The sequence below is a fragment of the Protopterus annectens genome, chromosome 12.part0 (genome assembly GCF_019279795.1).
Source record: "Protopterus annectens isolate FY-2018-M chromosome 12.part0, PAN1.0, whole genome shotgun sequence".
Lineage (NCBI taxonomy): Eukaryota > Metazoa > Chordata > Ceratodontiformes > Protopteridae > Protopterus > Protopterus annectens.
In genome coordinates, this window is record NC_056746.1 from 412,283,221 (window position 1) to 412,303,714 (window position 20,494).

A 20,494-nucleotide genomic window follows, 5' to 3' on the forward strand; every position below is an offset into this window, starting at 1 on the left:
AGGGTCTTCAGGTTAATGTAGGGGGAGATTAAATTAGTGAGTATTGGAGTATTTGTAGGATGATGCAGTATCTTATGGGCAATAGTTAGTTGGTTGAATAGAATAAGATTTGACAATTCTAACCATCCTAGTTGATTAAAATTATTGCAATGATGGGTTCTTTAGGTAGACCCAGTTGCAAATCTAGCAATATTATTGTAGGAACTAGCTAGCTTGTTCAGATTGCTTTTGTATAGTTTTGTATAGATAGGGGAAGCATATAGTAGGGTTGAGATTAAGTGGGTACGGGCAATAGTGGTCCTGGCTAGTGGAGTCAGAAAGGGTTTTATCCTGTAGAAGGAAACCTAGTTTCTTGTTTACTGTTTTTATAGTGTTGTTAATATGGGGTTCAAAGGTGAGGTTGTTATCGATTAATACTCCAAGTAGTTTTGTGGTAGAATCAGGAGTAATTATAGTACCATTGCTAGATGTAACAGTGAAATGCAGTGGAGGGGGCTCTGCGTGTGGGAGTAAATAGTAGCATTTTTGTTTTGTTTGGGTTGAGAATGAGACAACGGTGAAGAAGCCAGTTTTCTACTGTGCTAAACACGTCTTGGATTAGGGACTGAAGTTGTGATAGTGAAGAGGCTGAGCATATGAGTGTGGAATCATCTGCGTACTGGATACAGGTAGCTTGAGGTAATACAGAGTGTAAGTCATTAGTAAAAATAGAAAAGAGGAGAGGACCCAATATGGAGCCTAGAGGAATGCCAAGTGTAATTGGGAGATGGGAAGACAGGTTATTCTCCCATAATACAGCCTGTTGCCTGTTATTTAAATAGGATTGGAACCATTGTATAGCAAGTGGATCCAGTGAGAAGTTTCTAAGTGTGTTTATGAGTAGTTGGTGATTAACCATGTTGAAGTCTTTTGAAAGATCAGTGAAGAGGGCTGAGGATAGAGTATTATTATTATTATTACAATATTTATTAATGCAGTTGGTGAAGGATAAGAGAGCAGAGGAGGTGCTATGAAATGGTCTGAAGCCATATTGGCAGGTAGCTAGTAGGTTGTTTTCCAGTAGGTGGATTAATAGTTGTTTATGAATGCACTTCTCCATGATTTTTGCTAGTGGGGATAGCATGGCTATAGGCCTATAGTTAGAAAAATCTTTGGAATTCCCACCTTTGTGCAGGGGGGGGGGTGATATGTGAGATTTTCCAGATTGATGGAACAGTTCCTTCTGAAATAGTTCTGTTAATGAGAATGGATATGGGGTAGGCTATGGCTTTGGAGGTTTTTTGCAGGTATTCTGCAGGTAGTAGATATGCAGAGAGGATCGTGGGTTTACGTTTCTGAATAAGGGCGCAGACAAGGAATGTAGGAACTGCTTTGAATTGAAATAATGGGGGGCTGTTAGGGATAAAATTAGAAGCAGATGTAGTGTCAGGAGTTAACTGTTTGGCCGAAGATTGAATGGTGTCTGTGAAGAAAGTGTTAAAAGAATTAGCAATGTGGATAGGGTTGTTGAGATTGGAGCCTGAGGGGGTGGGTATAATAGAACGACCTGGGTGCAACAGTTTATTGATACCAGACCAGAATTTTTGAGGTTTATTTTGGTGGGTTTGTTGGAGGTGACAGTAAACGTTTCTTTTATCAGACAATATTGCTTTTTTAGTTTCATTTCTTAATTATCTAAACTTAATTTGATCTAATGGGTTTTTGGTTGTAAGCCAGCTAGCCCAGAGTTTGTTTCTCTGGAGGATTTTTTGTTTGGTAGTTTTGGAGAGCCAAGGAGCTGGTTTAGACCTACTTCTTATTATTCGTGTTGGGGCATGGCAATCCAGTCTGGTTAAAAATTTAGTGTTAAAGTATTTAACGGCATCTTTTGATGGTAGGTATTTCAAGGGTGACCAGTCACAAGCTTTGAGTTCTTTTTGAGGGCTGTCGGGGTTAAAATTTTTGGTAGACCTTATTTTCTTATAAATGGTTGGGTTTGGGATGTCAGTCTTATATCTGATTAAGTAGGTGACAGAGTGAACACTTATATCTTCAGGGAGGGTCCCTACTTTGTAAGACTGGTTATGACTATTTGTAAGAATCCAGTCTAGGGTGCTGTCATTGCTATTATGTTTATTGGTTCTAGTGGGGGATGTAATGGTTTGCATAAAACCATGTAGGTTGATATGGGAAGTAGGCTGTTCAGATGTGCAACTCCTCCAGTTTATGTTAAAGTCTCCAAGAATTATGGTTTCTTGTGGGTAGGTGGAGGATAGCCAACTTAGGATAGCCTCTAAGGTGTTAATATTGTTGCCTGAGGGAAGGTAGATACAGATGATGTAAATGGATTTACATTTGTTGAGTAGAATTTTGGAGATGAGAATTTCTGCAGTGCTAGTCAGAGGAGGTTTAGAGTCTATGGAAGTAACTTGTAATTCAGATTTATATAAAATAGCTACTCCTCCGCCTTCCTTGTAATTATGGTTAAGTCTGAGGATACTATAACCTGGGGGGATGACAGTGGTGTCTTGTATTGTTGGCTTAAGCCATGTTTTAGAAAGACCGATGATGTCGAATGAATGTACATCCACGAGGGCATGTAGGTGGTCAACGTTATTATTAATGCTTCAAATATTGAGGTGGGCTATTAGGAGAGAGTTAGGGGGTTTAGTGATCAGATGTGCATTAGGAGAAGTTGGGGTGGTAGGCTGTGTGGTAGTTGTAGAATTTGGGCCAGGGTTTGGGTGTATGTCACCATCATTTAGGGAGTGGACTTGTATTGCTAGATTGAGAAGTAAACCTTTACATATAAGGTGCAAGGATTTCTAGCTTTAGGGCTGTAATATGTGATATGAGTGAGTCTATGAAATTTGACTGATAAATACTTTGGTGAATTGGATGTTTGGTTATGGCTATGAGGGATGATAAGTGTTGGTGTGGAGGTTTGTGTTGTGCGGTTATGAAATTGAAGGTAGTTAAGGTGTTCATAGAAAGTAAGTAGGTAGGGTATAGCTAAAATAGGTAGTACTGATAGTAGAAGTAGGAGCTTAAAGTGTGTGAGGGTACTTTTAGGTGGCATTGTAGAAGAAATTGTATGTAGGTTAGTATACAGGTATAGGTGCAGATGGATAATGACTAGTGGGAAGAGGGTTGTAGCACTTTAAGGGGTTGGTTGATGTAATTGCTTGTATGGATAGGGGGTGTGGTTAGTGTGTATAAATGTAGATGCACTGGGGGCGAGTGGGAATTGGGGGCACGGTAGGGGAGCGGAGTGAGCCCGCAGGGCGAACGGAGCGGGTAGAGCCACAGAAGGAGTGAACCCTAAGAGAACAATCAGTGGAGAGCTGAGGTTAAGGTAAGTGAAGGTGGAAAAGGGTAGGAGGTGTTAGCCTTGATAGCAGGGATAGGGGGAGGGTAGCTGAGATGATACAGAGTAAGATGATAGAGGGATGAAGTGGGACTATAACTTTACAAGCAAGGAATGCTATATTTGTGTAAGATGTGTATCAAGACAGAATCATAGATTTAGGATAGGGCGCCACTTAGTGGCCAAAGGCTGTATAGCTACAATAGTTTCCTTTAGGAGGTAGCTGGTCTTGGAATTTGAGGAGGACGTAAAGGATATTAGGTATTTACAGTGGTGTAGGAGGGAAGGTGGGCTAAGAAGAAGGAATAGGAAGGTTATGGCTGCTGGTCTCCTTAGCAGGGAAGTGTACTTTAAAACCTACAATAGTTTATACAGTGTAGATTTTATTGACAGAAGTTATATAACACATACTTTCTTCTTTTTTATTGTCCTTGTGGGGCTGTTTCTCAGGGTGGGAGAAGATTCACTTCCTTAGTTTAGGGTGAAGACAGCTGTTATGGGATGGGTTAGGGTTGCTGGCCAACAGGACAGGGCAGTTCCACAATGTTAGTGCCTTACGAGCAGGTAGGGCAACTGGTTGCATAAAGGGAGAGAGAGAGAGAGAGAGAGAGAGAGAGAGAGAGAGAGACAAGAGGCTAAATATGTAGAATATTAAGCACAGTCATTAGGTAGCATAATATTTAAGATAATACACATACTAGTCCAAACACAAGGTATAATTGGTCTCTATTCAACATATATTGAGGTTCACTGAAAAAAAAAGGTAGGTTGGGTAGTTTCATTTAAATAGGGAACACATTTCAGTTACAATCTAGCAATTACATGTAGCAATCACAGTAGTATTCTAAAAACATGGCAAATCAGTTAGCATGCTTCAGGTATAAGTGGACGAACAGGGTCTGCAGCATGAGTGTAGGCAAAGAGAGGTCTACTCATACATGGGACATTCTGTCCAAAAAGACAATTTTGTGTTTAAACCAATACAGATGGTAGCATTACCTATAACAATAGTGTGAAAATGGAATTCCACATATATAGTGGCAGAAACAATACAACACTATGTTCATATAGCCTTACCGATGTAAAATTAAGGAACTATATAGCGTCCCCACTTGTGATAATATAATTAAAGACCAAATTGCATGCTAAATACATACGCTACCGAAATGTAGCGTTTACTACAAAAATTTTCAATAGCCTACTCATTAAAGTAACCATTTGACCATTCAGCAGGTAGCTATGGTTATAAAATCAGTACCGCATGTAGCACGCAATCACAGTTAGTCGGTAACATTGGCTGTTATCACCAGAACACTCTAGGTTCCATAAGTTGATGCAAGCTAATAAAAATATTCCCTATTGACCAATTTGATGTTAAAACAGTTGTTGCGTGTGTCTTTAATTATGCCTTTCAAACAACATAGCGAATTGCAGGGGTATCTTGCTTTAAATAGCTAAGAATGTACAGAAAACCCATGCATAATAAGCCGGTACTAGCGGAAGATACTCCGGTATGCTTTTAAAAGCGTATCAGTTACAAAGAAGTATAAAGATACACTAGCTACTAAAAATATTCCTTTTTGACCAATTTAAAGTTAAAACAGTTGTTGCATGTGCCTATAATTAAGCCTTTCTAACAACAAAAGAATATTGCAGGGGTATCTGACATTAATTAGCTAAGAACGTACAGAAAACCCATACACAGTAAGCCAGTACTGGCAGAAGATACTCCGATGTGCTTTTAGAAGCTTATCAGTTACAATGAAGTATAAAGTTTCACCTTCTGACACACTTGTTAGTGAGCTGCGTATCTAGCAGCAGGTAGCCATAAAACTCATTCTACAGTTGCATATCTGGCAAGAGACAGTCTTAAAACATATTATACAGTCACCAACTTTACAGATACTGCAAGCAAAACATTTCTGACACCTTTTTGAGCTTTATGCTTGTTTGGTAGCGCATTGTAAAAGCACGTGCAGCAAACTCTAACACAGTTTGCCGGCAACAGTGATTAGTAACACTAGCATATGCTGTGATGAGTTGGTTACCAGTTTTTACTTTGTGGATGTCTTTACAGATAACTTTTTAGGCAGTCCGGTTATCTAGCAAAAAGAGTAAACAAAAGAAGGCGTTACTTACACAAAGTGTGTACACCAGACCTGGGGACGCACAGCAGCCAAGGGATAGACCAAGGTGTAAAGATGGCAGCACATAGGGTAAGGTATATTTATAAGGTAGGCGTGGTGATATGAAAGGAAGAGGATGGTAAGGATAGGTGGGGTCAGGCAGTGACCGGAAGTGAGTAGTGTATCACAGCAGGTAGGGGGAGCACAGAGACAAGTAGTACTTAGTCTAAATCAGTGAGTTAATACTGCCAGACCTAAGGAAGAGGAGAGAGGTAGATAGGAAAAAGAAGGGACAAAAGGGGGAGTTGATAGGATTAGAAGGCAGAGTAGTGCTAATCAAGAGGGAGTGGAGGGATACTGATAGGGGTGAGGAATCAGACCAAGAGCCACAGAAGGAGTGAGCCCCAGGAGAACAATCAGTGGAGAGCTGAGGTTAAGGTAAGTGAAGGTGGAAAAGGGTAGGAGGTGTTAGCCTTGATAGTATGGATAGGGGGAGGGTAGCTGAGATGATACAGAGTAAGATGATAGAGGGATGAAGTGGGACTATAACTTTACAAGCAAGGAATGCTATATTCGTGTAAGATGTGTATCAAGACAGAATGATAGATCTAGGATAGGGTGACATTTAGTGGCCAAAGGCTGTATAGCTGCAATAGTTTCCTTTAGGAGGTAGCTGGTCTTGGAATTTGAGGAGGACATAAAGGATATTAGGTATTTACAGTGGTGTAGGAGGGAATGTGGGCTAAGAAGAAAGAATAGGAAGGTTATGGCTGCTGGTCTCCCTAGCAGGGAAATGTACTTTAAAACCTACAATAGTTTATACAATGTAGCTTTTATTGACAGAAGTTATATAACACATACTTTCTTCTTTTTTATTGTCCTTGCGGGGCTGTTTCTCCGGGTGGGAGAAGATTCACTTCCTTAGTTTAGGGTGAAGACGGCTGTTATGAGATGGGTTAAGGTTGCTGGCCAACAGGACAGAGCAGTTCCACGATGTTAGTGCCTTACGAGCAGGTAGGGCAAACAAAGTGTGTACACCAGAGCTGGGCACGCACAGCAGCCAAGTATGTAGTTTTCATGGTTACATCTACACTGCAAGGCACCATAAAGCTCTAAACTAACAATGCATCCAGACTCCTGAGAAGGGGATATGCATGTATCACATTTAGGATGGGATCTAAAAGGGTGCTATGGGGATAATATAGGAACCAAAGAATGAATGAGCAGAAATAAGGCATGTATGCAGCTCTGTGGAACATAGACATTAGGCCCAGGCTATGATGAAGAAGATCTAGGATGTAGTACTGTCCCAGCCACTGATGGGGCCAGTCAGGGAGGATGCCCTAGCCCAGTATGGGGGATCCAGTTTAGTCTGTTGCAATATGGATGCCAAGTAAAAGCTGGATATTTTTTTATCAAGCATACAACAATGACTAGGACACGTGTACTCGCCAGCATCATATGTTACAGTCAAAGATGAGTATGTGCCGAAGCTTATATGCTTAAGTATCTGGCATTGCAAGCATTTTGCTCATCAGGGGTTACTGAGCTAGCCAAATAGAAAAAGTCCGTAAAGGTTGCCTGGATGGTAACCTCCTTTGACTGGCATTTGCCTTCTGGGAATAAATAGGCAAGCCAGTAAATAAGAGGACAGACAAATAGTAAACAGGGAGAAAAATCATACAGTGAAAGAAAAATAAGGCAAGATTCACCTAATATTTTTCTACAGATTTCAATATAATAACACACTTGTGTTCAAGACATAAAACACTCATAAATAAAATAACAGATACCTGCTGAGAATGGTAAAAATGCAGCTTTCTTTATAAATTTTCCATGAGCATCCAAAAAATGAGAAGGTGTGAATTTCTCCGGTGATTCCCACTGCGTTTTATCAAACAATATAGATGAAAGAGGAATAAGCACACGAGTTCCCTAATAGAATAATAAAAAAAATTGTGAAGCTAAAGGGTTGGGCTTCAACCATTTGATGACTAAACTAGAACTTAAACACTGACATATTTTAATAACAAGTTTATTGTGCAGTGTGCATTTTCTTGATGTTATAGTAGCAGTAAAAAAAGAACAAAACATCATACATTTATCCTGTTTTTGAAAAGAGACCCAGGGATTCAGAAATGCTGTGCCTGCAATCATGGCCAAGCCAACACTATTTACATTGTGTGTGCGACAAACCTCAATGCTTATTAGCTATTTATGCAGCCAGGCCACTTTTGCAATGAGCAGCCAGGTCATGTTAAATTATTTTGTATATGGATTAAAGTACAAGCAGCAGAGGTAAACACTGAACATACACAAGTAGCTGTGGTAGTTTGTCATGAGTCCACACTCTCAGACCGGAAAATTAAATTGGCAATGTAGTGATGTAATTTACAGTAATATATATGCAGGGAAATGTTCTATGAAAGGGAAGATGTCAGGGACAGCTAAGGGTGGAGTCTAGAGGTTTTACTGTAGCAAAAGAAATCACAGACACAGACAGGAGAGTGCAAAGGAAGCTGCCCACTAACACAAGCTATAGAGCACAATGGAAAAGGTGTTATAGCAATACCTGAATGTAGAATAATGTGAAACTTAGACAGGAGATGTGGGATACAGTCAAGTAATATGATGGACTGACCTGCACCAGCAGTCCTGACATCAGAGTTTGATAAGTGGACCTGTACTATAATGTGAATGTCATTAAAAAAGAAAATATGAAATCCTGTGAGAAGCTGACCCATCAGCTTAGTCCGGTTGCATTTATATCTTTTAGGTCCTTAAAAAGTTGAACCACAGAAGCACACAGACAGATGTCTGAAAAGACACATTTCAGGGAACATTTGCAGGCTGATCATAAAAAAAGAAACATAAGAGTAAAGGGATCTGAACTCATATCTTTCCTAGTAATATTCTTTTTCTTCTATTATATTAGCATGGAAAGGCAAAGAGGCATACTATCTGAGGGTGACAAAAGCACAGACATTTCAGGGGAATATAAACATTTACAGACTGCAAACTGAACATTATAAAACAGTATGCAACCCTCAGGGGACTAGAACCCTCTACTCACTGCATTGACACTGATGCTGTACAAATCACTTCATGAGTAAACTGAGCCATGGAAACAGTTAGACTTAAGTTATTAGTTTTATCTTATTTCATATTTTCATGGTGATAATGCGGTAAAACTCAGCTCACCTGCATGACTGATGGATGACAAACTCCATATTGACTGACAGACCAGACTTCATTTTGGACATAGGATGAAGAGTGCCATCTCTCGGTGGTTCTACATGTACATCAACATTGCCCTCTGTAAACTGTTGTAAAATGTCTGATCATTGAAAGATTATTTTTTTTTTTATGTAACCCCTTTTGAGCATGCATGCATGTGGTATGTTTATCTATTTTTTCACCAGGTTAAAGGTTAGAAATAGGTGTACATGACAAAGATGAAAATGAGAAGCTACCAGAGGGCAGAACACAAGGTGAGCAAATAAGGAATGGCGGTGGGATATGTACATAGCTCTCAACTTGTTAGCTCAATAATCCTGGAGAATTGCAACAATAGTTGTAATTATTTAAGGACTAATGATTTGTCAGAAAAGTATACTTATTATTATGAAAACATCAGTCAGTAGGAAACAGTCATGTGTACATAGTTAAATGTCTGGGATGTTTAGTGGTATGGGTGGGTGTTTATTTTTTGGACAGGTACCCTCTTTTCAGAGAAGGGAAAGTTAGTGAAGAAAGTCAGAGACGTAAAACATTAGTAAGAGGGGAAGGTTAGGTAGCAGGGAAAGACATGATTGGCAGGGTGTGGTAACACAAAGATGGAGGGGAAGACAATGGTGAAGAAGACAACAAACAGAGAAAACAATGGTGAGGGGAGGAATGTGCAACATGCCAGGTGAACCTGGATACAAAAGGGAGGGGAACACCATGTTGGGGGCATACCTCTCAACCTTTCCAAATTCCTTGGAATTTCTTGGTTTTGAGGCTAAAATAATGAGGTACCATGAATTCCCAAGGGCCCCTTGAAATCACAATTTTTTTTTATTTATTTACATTTTTTTAAGTTAATGCTGACATCATCTTTTTAACAGAAAAAAGTGTTTGAAGTGTTGATATGTGCTCACAATAAATACATGAGGCAAGAAATGGAAGGGTATAGGCAGACTTTCTATCAGTTTTCAGCCTGATACTCTTCAAACCTCACTGCCTATCATCACCTGTGATTTGGTTAGAATGCGCATTTGTGACAGCTAGGTCACATTGTGGGGTGCAAGTAACCAAAATTGTAGTTTTATATGCAGAGAGATCATACTGTTATTTTCTCTCTCTCTCTTTGTTTACTACAGTCCATATTTAAAAATGAAGGCAAGCACATTAATCATCATCAGAACTTCTTACAGTATAACTAGTATCAGTCAAAATGTCTTACAATATAACTAGTATCAGTCAAAATGTCTTACAGTATAACTAGTATCAAGGTATCTATTCTTTTGGAAGTAGATTCTGTACTTCTACAACATGTATTGCGTTAATGTGTAAAATAGGAGCTAAAGGGTCTTTTGGTAAGTCTTATATTGCGTATGCCTGGCTACACAATTGAAGTGCACAGGGTTTCAATTTTGTCTTCTTCTCTCACCTACTCTTTGGGCTTGGAGTCAGTAAAACTGCAAGGTAGGAAACTCCCATTAAGAGGGATCAGCCAGTAGTTCCAGTAAGACCTACACCAGCTGTTGGATCTGTATTACTTACAAACTTCCTGGACCTCTGCAAACCATCTGTACAGCTCTGGTTCCTTAAGTTCCAGATAAAAAAAAAAGTCTTGCTTCATACCCAGCAGTGGTTGCACAGAACAATCCTAGGAGCCCCAGATACCTGCTCCCATTCAGTCCTTCTCCCCAGTTCATTAACTTTCTGTTTTAACTTAGTAATCGTTTTTCCTTAATAAATAGCGGACTTAAACTCATAACTTCTCTACAAGTACTTTAGAGCTTTTTAAGAAACCAGAGCTTCAGTGTATATCGTGCTCATGAGCCTGTTTTCTTTGCTGGGATCGAACTAACCACTCCCGAGGGTCAGTCACACTCCGAAGATTTCACTGCCATCTTTTGGACTGAATGGTACCTCAGTTTCCTTTGATTTGGGGGGTAGTAACCCTGAGGCAATGGGTTATCTGCTGCAATTTATTTCAGGCTAATCTGGTGGGTAAAAGAAGGTTGATAACCTAGAGGCAAATCACCCAAGCATGGGTTTAGTGAAACAGTAGGGGGGGGGGGTCTTCAAAACATTGTTTGTGTGTGTGTGTGTGTGTGTGTGTGTGTGTGTGTGTGTGTGTGTGTGTGTGTGTGTGTGTGTGTGTGTGTGTGTATGTATGTATATATTTGTTTTTTGTTTTTTTTTTGCGGGTGGCCTGATCACAAAGGGGATATGACTGTAATTGAGGAAAATGGGAACCTTTCATCATTTGATCACAGATACTGGTGGAGAGACAAAACTGGTCGAATTAGTTAAATTTTTAGGATGACTGGAGGGTATTAACCATACCGTTCAACTGTGCAGATTTTCACAGAATAGCCAGATTCTTGCCTCATGTTTTTTTGTCTGTTTCTCAAAAACTCTGTGGTTTTCTGGCAAATCACTGATGACAAAAATCATTAAATAATGACAGAAACTGGAGTTTCATACTTCATGTTCTCCAGAAAATGCATCTTAACACAACACCTTATAACCTTTCTAAGTTTATAAGAGCAATATATAAAAAAAATGTCTCTATTTTTGGGCCTTTGTCCTGCCTTTAGTTTTGGTCTTGTCCAGATTTCTAGTATTTAAAGACTGAGAGGTATGGTATTAACCTGTAAACATTGTTTGTGTGTGTGTGTGTGTGTGTGTGTGTGTGTGTGTGTGCCACCTGGCTATAATATCTTAAGGATGGATAGAATAACCAAAAGGGGCGGAGGAATAGCTGTAATGTTTAAGAACAGACTTAACATCATTAGGAACCCTCTGCATCCTCCCCAGGTCTCTAACATAGAACTTATTTCACTAAAGATTTGCATTAACACCCAAAAAAGCATCAATCTTGTTGTAACCTATATCCCACCAGGGAAGAACCTTGATAACCTAGAGCAAACTCTAAGTTGGTTAGCCAACTACCCTCAAGAAACCATAGTACTGGGGGATTTCAATATTGACTGGTCCCACTGCTCCACCAACCCGATTCCCCACCCAATCAATCTATATGGCTTCTCCCAAAATATTACATCTCCAACCAGAATTGGTAATATTCAGCAAAAAGAGAGTACAATTGACTGGATTCTCACCAATAAAGAACCGAACAACTATACCACTGGTACCCTACCAAATGACCTTAGTGATCACCTTGTCACTTACATTTTAAAACACAAATTTTCTTGTACCAATCCGCCCTTATACAAACTTGTTAGAAATAGAAAAAAGTTTAACCCAGAACTATTCCTTGCGGAACTGAAAGCCTGCAATTGGTCAATCCTAAACTCTCTACCCCTTGCCGAGAGTGTCTCATACTTTAATGACACTTTCTTAAACATTCTCAACTCCCATGCCCCAAATCGGCAAATTAGAACCAAAGACCGCATAGCTCCCTGGTTAACAAAAGAAACCAAAACGAAAATTAAACTCCGTGACCAGGCTTGGCATAAATGGAGAGCTACCAAAACCCCCCTAGACCGTATTTTATTTCAACAACTAAGAAACTCAACAAAATCAGACATAACTCGAGACAAAAAACAATATTACAATCACCTCCAGGACAAATACCAGACTAACCCAAAAAAGTTCTGGGCTGGCTTTAATAACCTCCTCCATCCTGGGAAATCAACTACACCAACCCCTGTTAAGCTCACTGGTCAAGAACCAGAGGCAGTAGCCAACACCTTTAACACTTTCTTTACTGAGACCATCCAGTCCTTAGCCAATCATCTACCTTCCTCTTCCCCCTCCTTAACTCTTCTTGATGACACACCTCCTATCTCCTTTAACTTACAACCAGTTTCTACCTCCTATATCCGCACCCTATTAAAAAAACTGAAGCCGTCCACCCTAGCGGCCGATCGCCTCCCAGCAGAATACCTACAAATATCGGCTGATGTCATTGCCTATCCTATATCAATCCTGATTAATAGATCATTAACTGAGGCTACAATCCCCCCTATTTGGAAAATATCATATATTATTCCACTTCATAAGGAGGTTCCTCCACAGAAATATCTAACTATCGACCCATTGCAATATTGTCTCCAATAGCTAAAATAATGGAACGGTGCGTTCACAAACAACTCCTACACTACCTCACCCTCAATAATCTTCTGTCCTCAACCCAGCATGGCTTCCGCCCCCACCACAGTACAACCACTGCCCTCCTCTCCTTTGTCGACTCAGTCAATAGTAACCGTAACAAAAAACTAATATCTTCGGCTCTCTTCCTAGACCTATCAAAAGCTTTCGATATGGTTAATCACCAGCTATTACTACACACCCTACAAACCCTCTATCTCGACAAACCATCCCTACGTTGGTTTAAGGACTACCTCACTGGCAGGCAGCAAGCAGTCCGATGGCAAAATAGTCTATCTCACCTGCTCTCTAACAACATTGGTGTTCCACAGGGCTCCATACTTGGTCCCCTTCTTTTCTCTGTTTTTATAAATGATCTCCACAAAGTCATCCCCAGAGCCACCTGCATTCAATATGCAGATGACTCAACCCTGATCTGTTCTGATCGGTCTCTTCAGAAACTCCAAGCAGCCACCCAACAATGTTTCGCTAAAGTTGAAAAATGGTTCTCTCGAGCGGAAACTCATACTCAACCCGACAAAACCAAGCTTCTTCTTTTTTCCCCCACATCCACCAATCCACTGACCCAAGAACCCCCGATAACCCAAGGACCTTCTTTGTGGAATCATTTAATGGGACCATCATTGAGCCCATCCCTGTACCAAACTATTAGGTGTCACTATTGACCACAAGCTTAAATTGACATGCACCTTGCCCAAACCATAAAGTCAGTTAACAAGAAACTTGGCTCCATGTACAGAATAAACAACTTTCTCACTCCTCATGCCAAATTAACTATCGCCCGAACCCATCTCCTTTCCACCTTACTATATGCCTCTCCGATACTATCATTCCTCAACAAACGTGAGCTTAATAACCTCTCCACCACCTACCATCATATTGCCAGATTTGTAACAGGCACACCTATCGTACCCACCACTGCCTCAACCTCAAGAAACTAGGCTGGCTGGAACTGCCCAATCTTCTTAAACTAAACCAACTCACCAAGCATTCAAAATTATTAATCAACCAGAGAAAACCCCTCGCTGAGCACAATCCTGACCCCTACACCAACTTAAGTTGCCTTCGATCCCCAATAAGTACTCTGATACTAACCATCAAATCTAATAACAAGGGCGGCGATGCTCTTTTTGCTAACTCCATTGGAAAGCTATGGAATTCCCTTCCCAACAACCTTAGGCTCATGACCTCACTCAATCTATTCAAAACTAATCTCAGAGAATTTCTTAAGTCTCAGTGGTTATGCCCGTGTTCCAACCCTGACTAATCCCAATAGGTCTATCTGTACCTAATCTCTCTTCTGCCTCTCAAGCTTACCTATTACTTTTCTATCCTCCACATGCATCTATATCATTTAATCATCTTATAAAATCCCTACCTAACTATTAGCTTGGATATTTAAAATGCTATTTATCCGTGTATTATTTTATTAATGTAGTTTATTTTAGATAACTGTTGAGTGATACTACTGTTAAATTTGGGAGCTTTTCTCCCCGGGCCTCTACTGAAAAAGGACATGTATCCAGCTAGACTAGCCCGGTCAACAAATGTAAAATAAATAAATAAATAATAAATAATAAATAAACTAGGTGAACTGGTAATGGGACATGCAAAGTATAAACTTAAGCGTTCCTGATTTGATTTGCAGGTAAGTATTTTTTAAACATAAAATATTTGTCAGATGCATTTACTCTCTGGATAGCCTTACATCATTTTCTTTTAGTTTCACAGTATTTTCCTGGAATTATTAGTGCCTTTCTGAGATTTAATTTTCATTTACTGTATGCTCTTACTTGGAACAACATTTTATGTTCGCCTGATAGTTTGCATATCCCAATTTTGTGTGGTTAGTCTGTTTTAATAAAGCATTATCTAAAGAAGTTTCATAAAATTGAAGGCGTATATTGATGCAATAAATCAAGTCCAAGGAGATGTTTAAAGACTGGATATCTTTTCTAATTACTACATTTCAGGAGGTAAATCTGCTCCCTGGAAAATAAGATAATGAATATAGCTAAACTTGCTTTTGCATTAGGCTTGCCACTTATCCAGAATTTTTCCAGACTATCCAGAAATCAGAATGATTCTCTGGTAGTCTGGAAAGCACTGTAGTAACTCAGTGCACTGAATCACTTTAATTTGTATAATTTCTTCAGAAATATGACAGAGAATATTTTATTTAACCATTGAATATGTCTAATCAAAATGTTGGGTCAGTGGAACTTGTATTAATAAATGGGACATTATGTGTTCTTCTTTACCACAAATGTATGACTTTTGGGGGGGGCGGGGGTAGCAGCAATCCAGACATTTCCAAAAGCAATTTGTATAGTAACAACACAATATTGTGCTATTTTATCTATTTCCATTTGCAGAGAGAGGGCACAAGCCAGCATAATAACAGGGTCGCATGGCCTGAAGCTGAAGAGCTTTAACTGGTGACTTCACACTGGGTTTTCACTTGGGCATTGCTAGAAGCAACTCCACATAATGTTCACTATAACTATAGATAAAAATCAAGTGTCTAGATACAGATATGCAAGTCTGAAAAAATGCTGTTTCATAAATATTGTAATTTGCCAGGAAAAAAAATCATGAGGGACAGATCAAAATATGATCCAAAAATCTGGACATTTGGAAATTCTGGATAATTGAGAATGACATGTGCTGTCTATACCCCAGACCTCTCCTGCATAGCTCAGTGTCATCTGGTCATGATTTTGTCTCCTATTTTTGCCCTGCCCCTCATGAAATGTTTGATTTTACAGGTAAATCAATGTCAGAAATTAGACACTCATAACTTATTGTGCAGAAAATGCATGTTGATTGTATCCCATGATTCCAGTAGAGTGGGTGGGGTTACATAATTATGTATGCAAATTGTATGTTAATCAGTCTCCCAGGTTTTGGCTGGTCGTACCTACTTTTCATGTGCCTTTGTCCAGATTTTTGATGTTTACAGGTTGAGAGGTATGGTTGGGGGTAGGATTAGTTGTTCAAAGATGCAGTATCTATCAGCTTAGACCTAATGGGAGATTCCTCATCACCCTGGGAACCATCACCACTGGATCCTGGCTCAGAAGGTGGAGTCAGCGTTAGGCAGTGATTTGACTCAATGAGTCACCCAGACATGGTCTCTGTCAGCACTTGATGGGTGACAGTAGCATCACCTCCATTTGTACCACCTTCTGGTGTAGGGCTACATTATGCTGGTGGTACAGGTAGGGTTGAGGGTGTGAAGGCAACTGTGGCAGTGCTTGCCAGTGGGAATGATACAGGTTGCTATGCCAATAGATGCATATGATATCAACATAAATGGAAAGAAACAAAATAAAAAAGTATGAAAGAGAGGATAGTGACAAAGAAGGTGAGGGAACAGAAAGACTCACACAGACGGGATATTCCATTCTTAACTATGTTCATACTGATACAGTGAAGCATACTACACTTTTAATAGTAGGGCTTACACAGGTATGTCATCAGTATGTTTGTCTGATTATAACATATGGAGGCGACTTGAGCCCAGTCCCATCCTCACATGCAGTCTTACATCAGAGAATGATAACTCCAGGAGATATTTATTAACACTGCACTTATGTGCATGTGACCAGTCATGTTATTTGACTTTTAACAATAACAAAACTGTACACATAAAAAATAAACATGCTGGTCACACAATAAATATGCCCAGTACAGGTGCTAGACAAGGCACAGATACTTCTATTGTATACTGTGTCATGCACAGCTAGCTACTACTAGTTGTGGATATTATATATATATATATATATATATATATATATATATATATATATATATATATATATATATAAAAACTATGGACCTTGTAGTGGTGCACTGATATAAGTGGGATAAAAATGTAGTTTGCCATGACAACTTTTTTTTTTGTGAGGAGGAGAATTGAACCTACAGCCATACTAACAATCTCAAGCGTAGACAGGCTTGATATGATGATCCAGTTGCCCACCTATACAGGCGGAGGTAGGCAGAAGGCAGTTCTAAGTTTTCACAGTCATATTATTTTCCTTGTGATATGCTAGTACTGACAAATGTGGTACTGCTGTATAAAAGTTATACGTAACTATTTTTAATGGCTACAACTGTTAAACTGTAAACAGAGAACATGTATACTTACCACAGGGCCGCGTCCAGCACTAGGTGACCTAGGTTAAAACTTCTTACTTTATACTTTAAAAAAACATTCATTTGATGAATCAATATGATTCAGTATTATTTGTTCTATTTATCAGTTACAAAAGTCTTAACATTGAATATGTTTCAATGTGGTACTGCAAGGAACATGGACTTTTAAAAGTGAAAATAAGGAATGTTCCTCATATGAGGTACATTTGAGAGGTATGGTGTGAATGGTGTGTGTGTGTGTGTGTTTATGTGTGAAATGCCCCAGTTAAAAGGTGTTATCCAGTTAAATGACTTGCTCAGTCATACCGATGTAAGCCCCTGCACCTTAGTTATGGGAGACAAAGTCTTAATCCTTCAAACCAGCTGTCAGGCCTCATTATAAACTTTTTTGTCTTGGTTCTTGTTTTTTGGCGGTATTTCACTGAGTATTACAGATTGTAAATGGCAGTCAAATGGTTTCATAGTTATGTGGCCATAAAATATATGTTAATAGAAAACTTAAGTGATTTAGAGTTATCTCTCTCTATGTTTGCTAAACATCTCTGATTTTGCTTCATATTTATGCCCTGCACTGCCTTTGAGCAAGATAGACAGTGCTTAGTGGCAACCGGAAATTTGGGTTAAGCTCTTCAATGGTCCCCTAGACTGCAAGAATAGAAGCTGCCTATGAAACAGAGTAGTTGGGATGTAAAAGAAAAGAAATGAATGCAGTAAACAGGGCCAGCATCATATGAGCCACGTTCTTTGGATGTGATCGTTGGTTATTTTGTAGAATGGAGTGCTTATTATTTAGCTACAAATACATTTGCCACCCCAAAGCATATGAGTTTAATGTTATTAGTTTAACTATGAATGCATTTTTATTTTGCTTGTTTTTTGCAGGCACATGTGTCAAATGCAGAGTCATTGGGCTACAACACTTTGTCTAGCACTTAGTGCAGATAAGTAAGGCTATGAGATGTTAAAGATTCTTTTCTCATAGTACATGGTTTGACTCCCACACCTTTCTTTCTCTTCTATGTGACTCTGTCAAATTATCTCACCAGACAGTACTCCTGGGCTTTTCCTAAAAGAGACATTTGTGTCCAGTGAGACCTCTGTCTTCACTGGCTAATGTGCCAGTGTGTGTGTGTGTGTGTGTGTTTGTGAATTAAGTTGGAATACTTTGACAACTGTATTTTTTGTGTGAAACAAATTTGAAATATGTGATTTTGGTCATTATTATTGTTACTAGTTAACAGAGACATCTGAGAAGCATGCAGTCAACAATATAGCTAGAATTGCTGGGTATAGGAGGATGTCTGTGGATATAAATGTACATGTAATTCAGTACTGGCCAGATGCATTTTCAATGAATGTGAGTTTCAATGCACTTTCAATGAATGTGAGTTTCAAGGGAAGAGAAGTTTACCGTTACTCATGCCAAGTCTATTTTCAATATGACACTGTTTTGTTTTGTTTAGCAAATACCCATCAGTGTCTGTGCTATACAGTAGAATGGTTGCAGGGAGGACAGTGGGAGTGGGCCCTGGCCCATTATCCTGCCTAGGGCCCCTTTTATCCATGATCCAGCCTAGGGCCCCTTTTATCCATAATCCAACTCTGCCTGTACCTTGGTGACAGAAGACAAGAACCTGAATCCTCTACACCAGCTAACAGACATTACAAGTTTCAGTGCATTTTCAAGGAATTGTGAGCTTCAATGTATTTTCAAAGAATTATGAGCTTCAAGGAAAGAGAAGTTTACTACTGCTCATGTTAAGTCTGTTTTCAATGTGCAACTGTTTTGTTTAACAAATGGTCTTCAATGTTTGTGCTACAGAATTTGAAACCAGTGTTAGTAGCACAACAAGTAGCATACTTGCTTCTGATGTAGAAGGATATGAATTCTACTCCCACATCATGTAGATGGATTGCTGATACTGTGTTGTACTTTAAAGGGGGAAGGAGGTGCTACAGTTTTGGGTGTGTCCTCCTTTGGATGAGATGCCTTGTAACTATAAATCTGTTGTCTGTTTCTCATCCACTCCCTGTTGCAATTTTACCAGCTTACCATTTTTTAATGCAATATAGGCAATTTATACTTTAAGGGCAGCAGGCACTGAATTTGTAGATTAAATGTTCAAATATAAAGTTCCTTGCTAGTAGCAACCTCTTCATTAGTTACAGAGCTCTTTAATGTGCAGTTCAGATAACTTTTACTTCTTCAGAGATTGTGCATATTAACTGATATTGGTTGATTGTAATGACTGAAGTTTGAGTGGCCTTTTATGGTTGAAATATTCTGAAAAGGGCATTTGTCTTATTATTACTGGTTTATACATTTAGTTTCATTGCTGAAAAAAAAATGTTCAAAACTCTAAATTTAAAACGCATTCTATACAACTAGTGCTGTATTATACAAGGAATATCATTTAATACAATAAGCCGCGGTAGTGCAGCAGTAGCGTTGTTGCCTCACAGCAAGAGGTTTTCCCATTTGATTCTTGGCTGGAGTGCCTTCCATGTGGAGTCTGCATGTCCTCCCCGTGGTCGAGTGGCATTCAAAAGACATGCATGAATGGGCGTGCCTTCATTGACGGTTGGAAATTGGGCTGGCACCTCGGCACCATAAAATTCTACTGCCAATCATTAGCAGACCGGAGTTCCGCTGTGGTGACCCCTAACTGGGAAAAGCTACAGAACAAAAGCAGCTAAAAACTAGTAACCAAAACAAGCGGCGTGTGTTGACAACATGAACACATAAGATAGTTTTTTAGAGGTCGAGGATTTGTGTGTATATGGCTTTAATTGTGAATAGTACTAAGTTATGGCACCAAATTTAAATATTTAAGCTATTGATTCCATCTATGTGACATTCTGATGAAGCCTACGTTGTTAGTAGGTGAAAGCACTTAACTCAGTTACATGTGTTGTATAATAAAAAGTTCATTTACATCAAGTATTTGGTTTCGCAATTGCTACCACAGTATTTTACGCACCACTGGTGTTTTGCAGCAGGTTGTTTTACGCCACTTGTTTTGGTAACTGGGAAAAGCTGAAAGAAGAAGAAGAACAACAGTCAGGTAGGTGAATCAAAGAACATATGCATGAATGCATGGTCCTAAAAATGTGTGCAAGGGGGTCTCTGTTTTGAAAACAGCCCAAAGGTAAACTTAATCCACCACTGGCCAGATGAATTTTCTTTGAATGTCAGTTTCAAGGGCAAAGAAGGTTACTGTTAATGTTAAGTTTGTTTTCATTGTGAGAATGTATTCTTTCATTTTGCAGTATTTGTGCTATAAAATTTGAAATGAAAGTTTTAAATTAAATTCAAATATATGTAAGAATTATAGAAGTAAAGAAGAAAATAGTATAGACACTGAGAGTTTTGAACAGTATTTATGGCAACTAGAGAGAAACAACCAAGCAATGGGACACTGGAATGGCTGCTGGGGGGGGGGGGGCTGTGTGTGTCAGGGCCCCTTCCCATTACCCTGCCTATGGCTCCATTTGACCATGATCCAGCTCTGCC

General features: G+C 39.3%; 1 protein-coding gene across 1 annotated transcript in view; it reads right to left on the reverse strand.

Annotated features, from left to right (window-relative positions):
- The window catches only part of LOC122817331 (cytochrome P450 2K4-like), a 380,734-nt gene that overhangs the window by 4,045 nt on the left and 356,195 nt on the right, over nt 1-20,494 (reverse strand). The window contains exon 8 of the mRNA XM_044090547.1: nt 7,266-7,407. Coding sequence (XP_043946482.1) covers nt 7,266-7,407 — 142 coding nt within the window. The remainder of the gene's footprint in view (nt 1-7,265; nt 7,408-20,494) is intronic.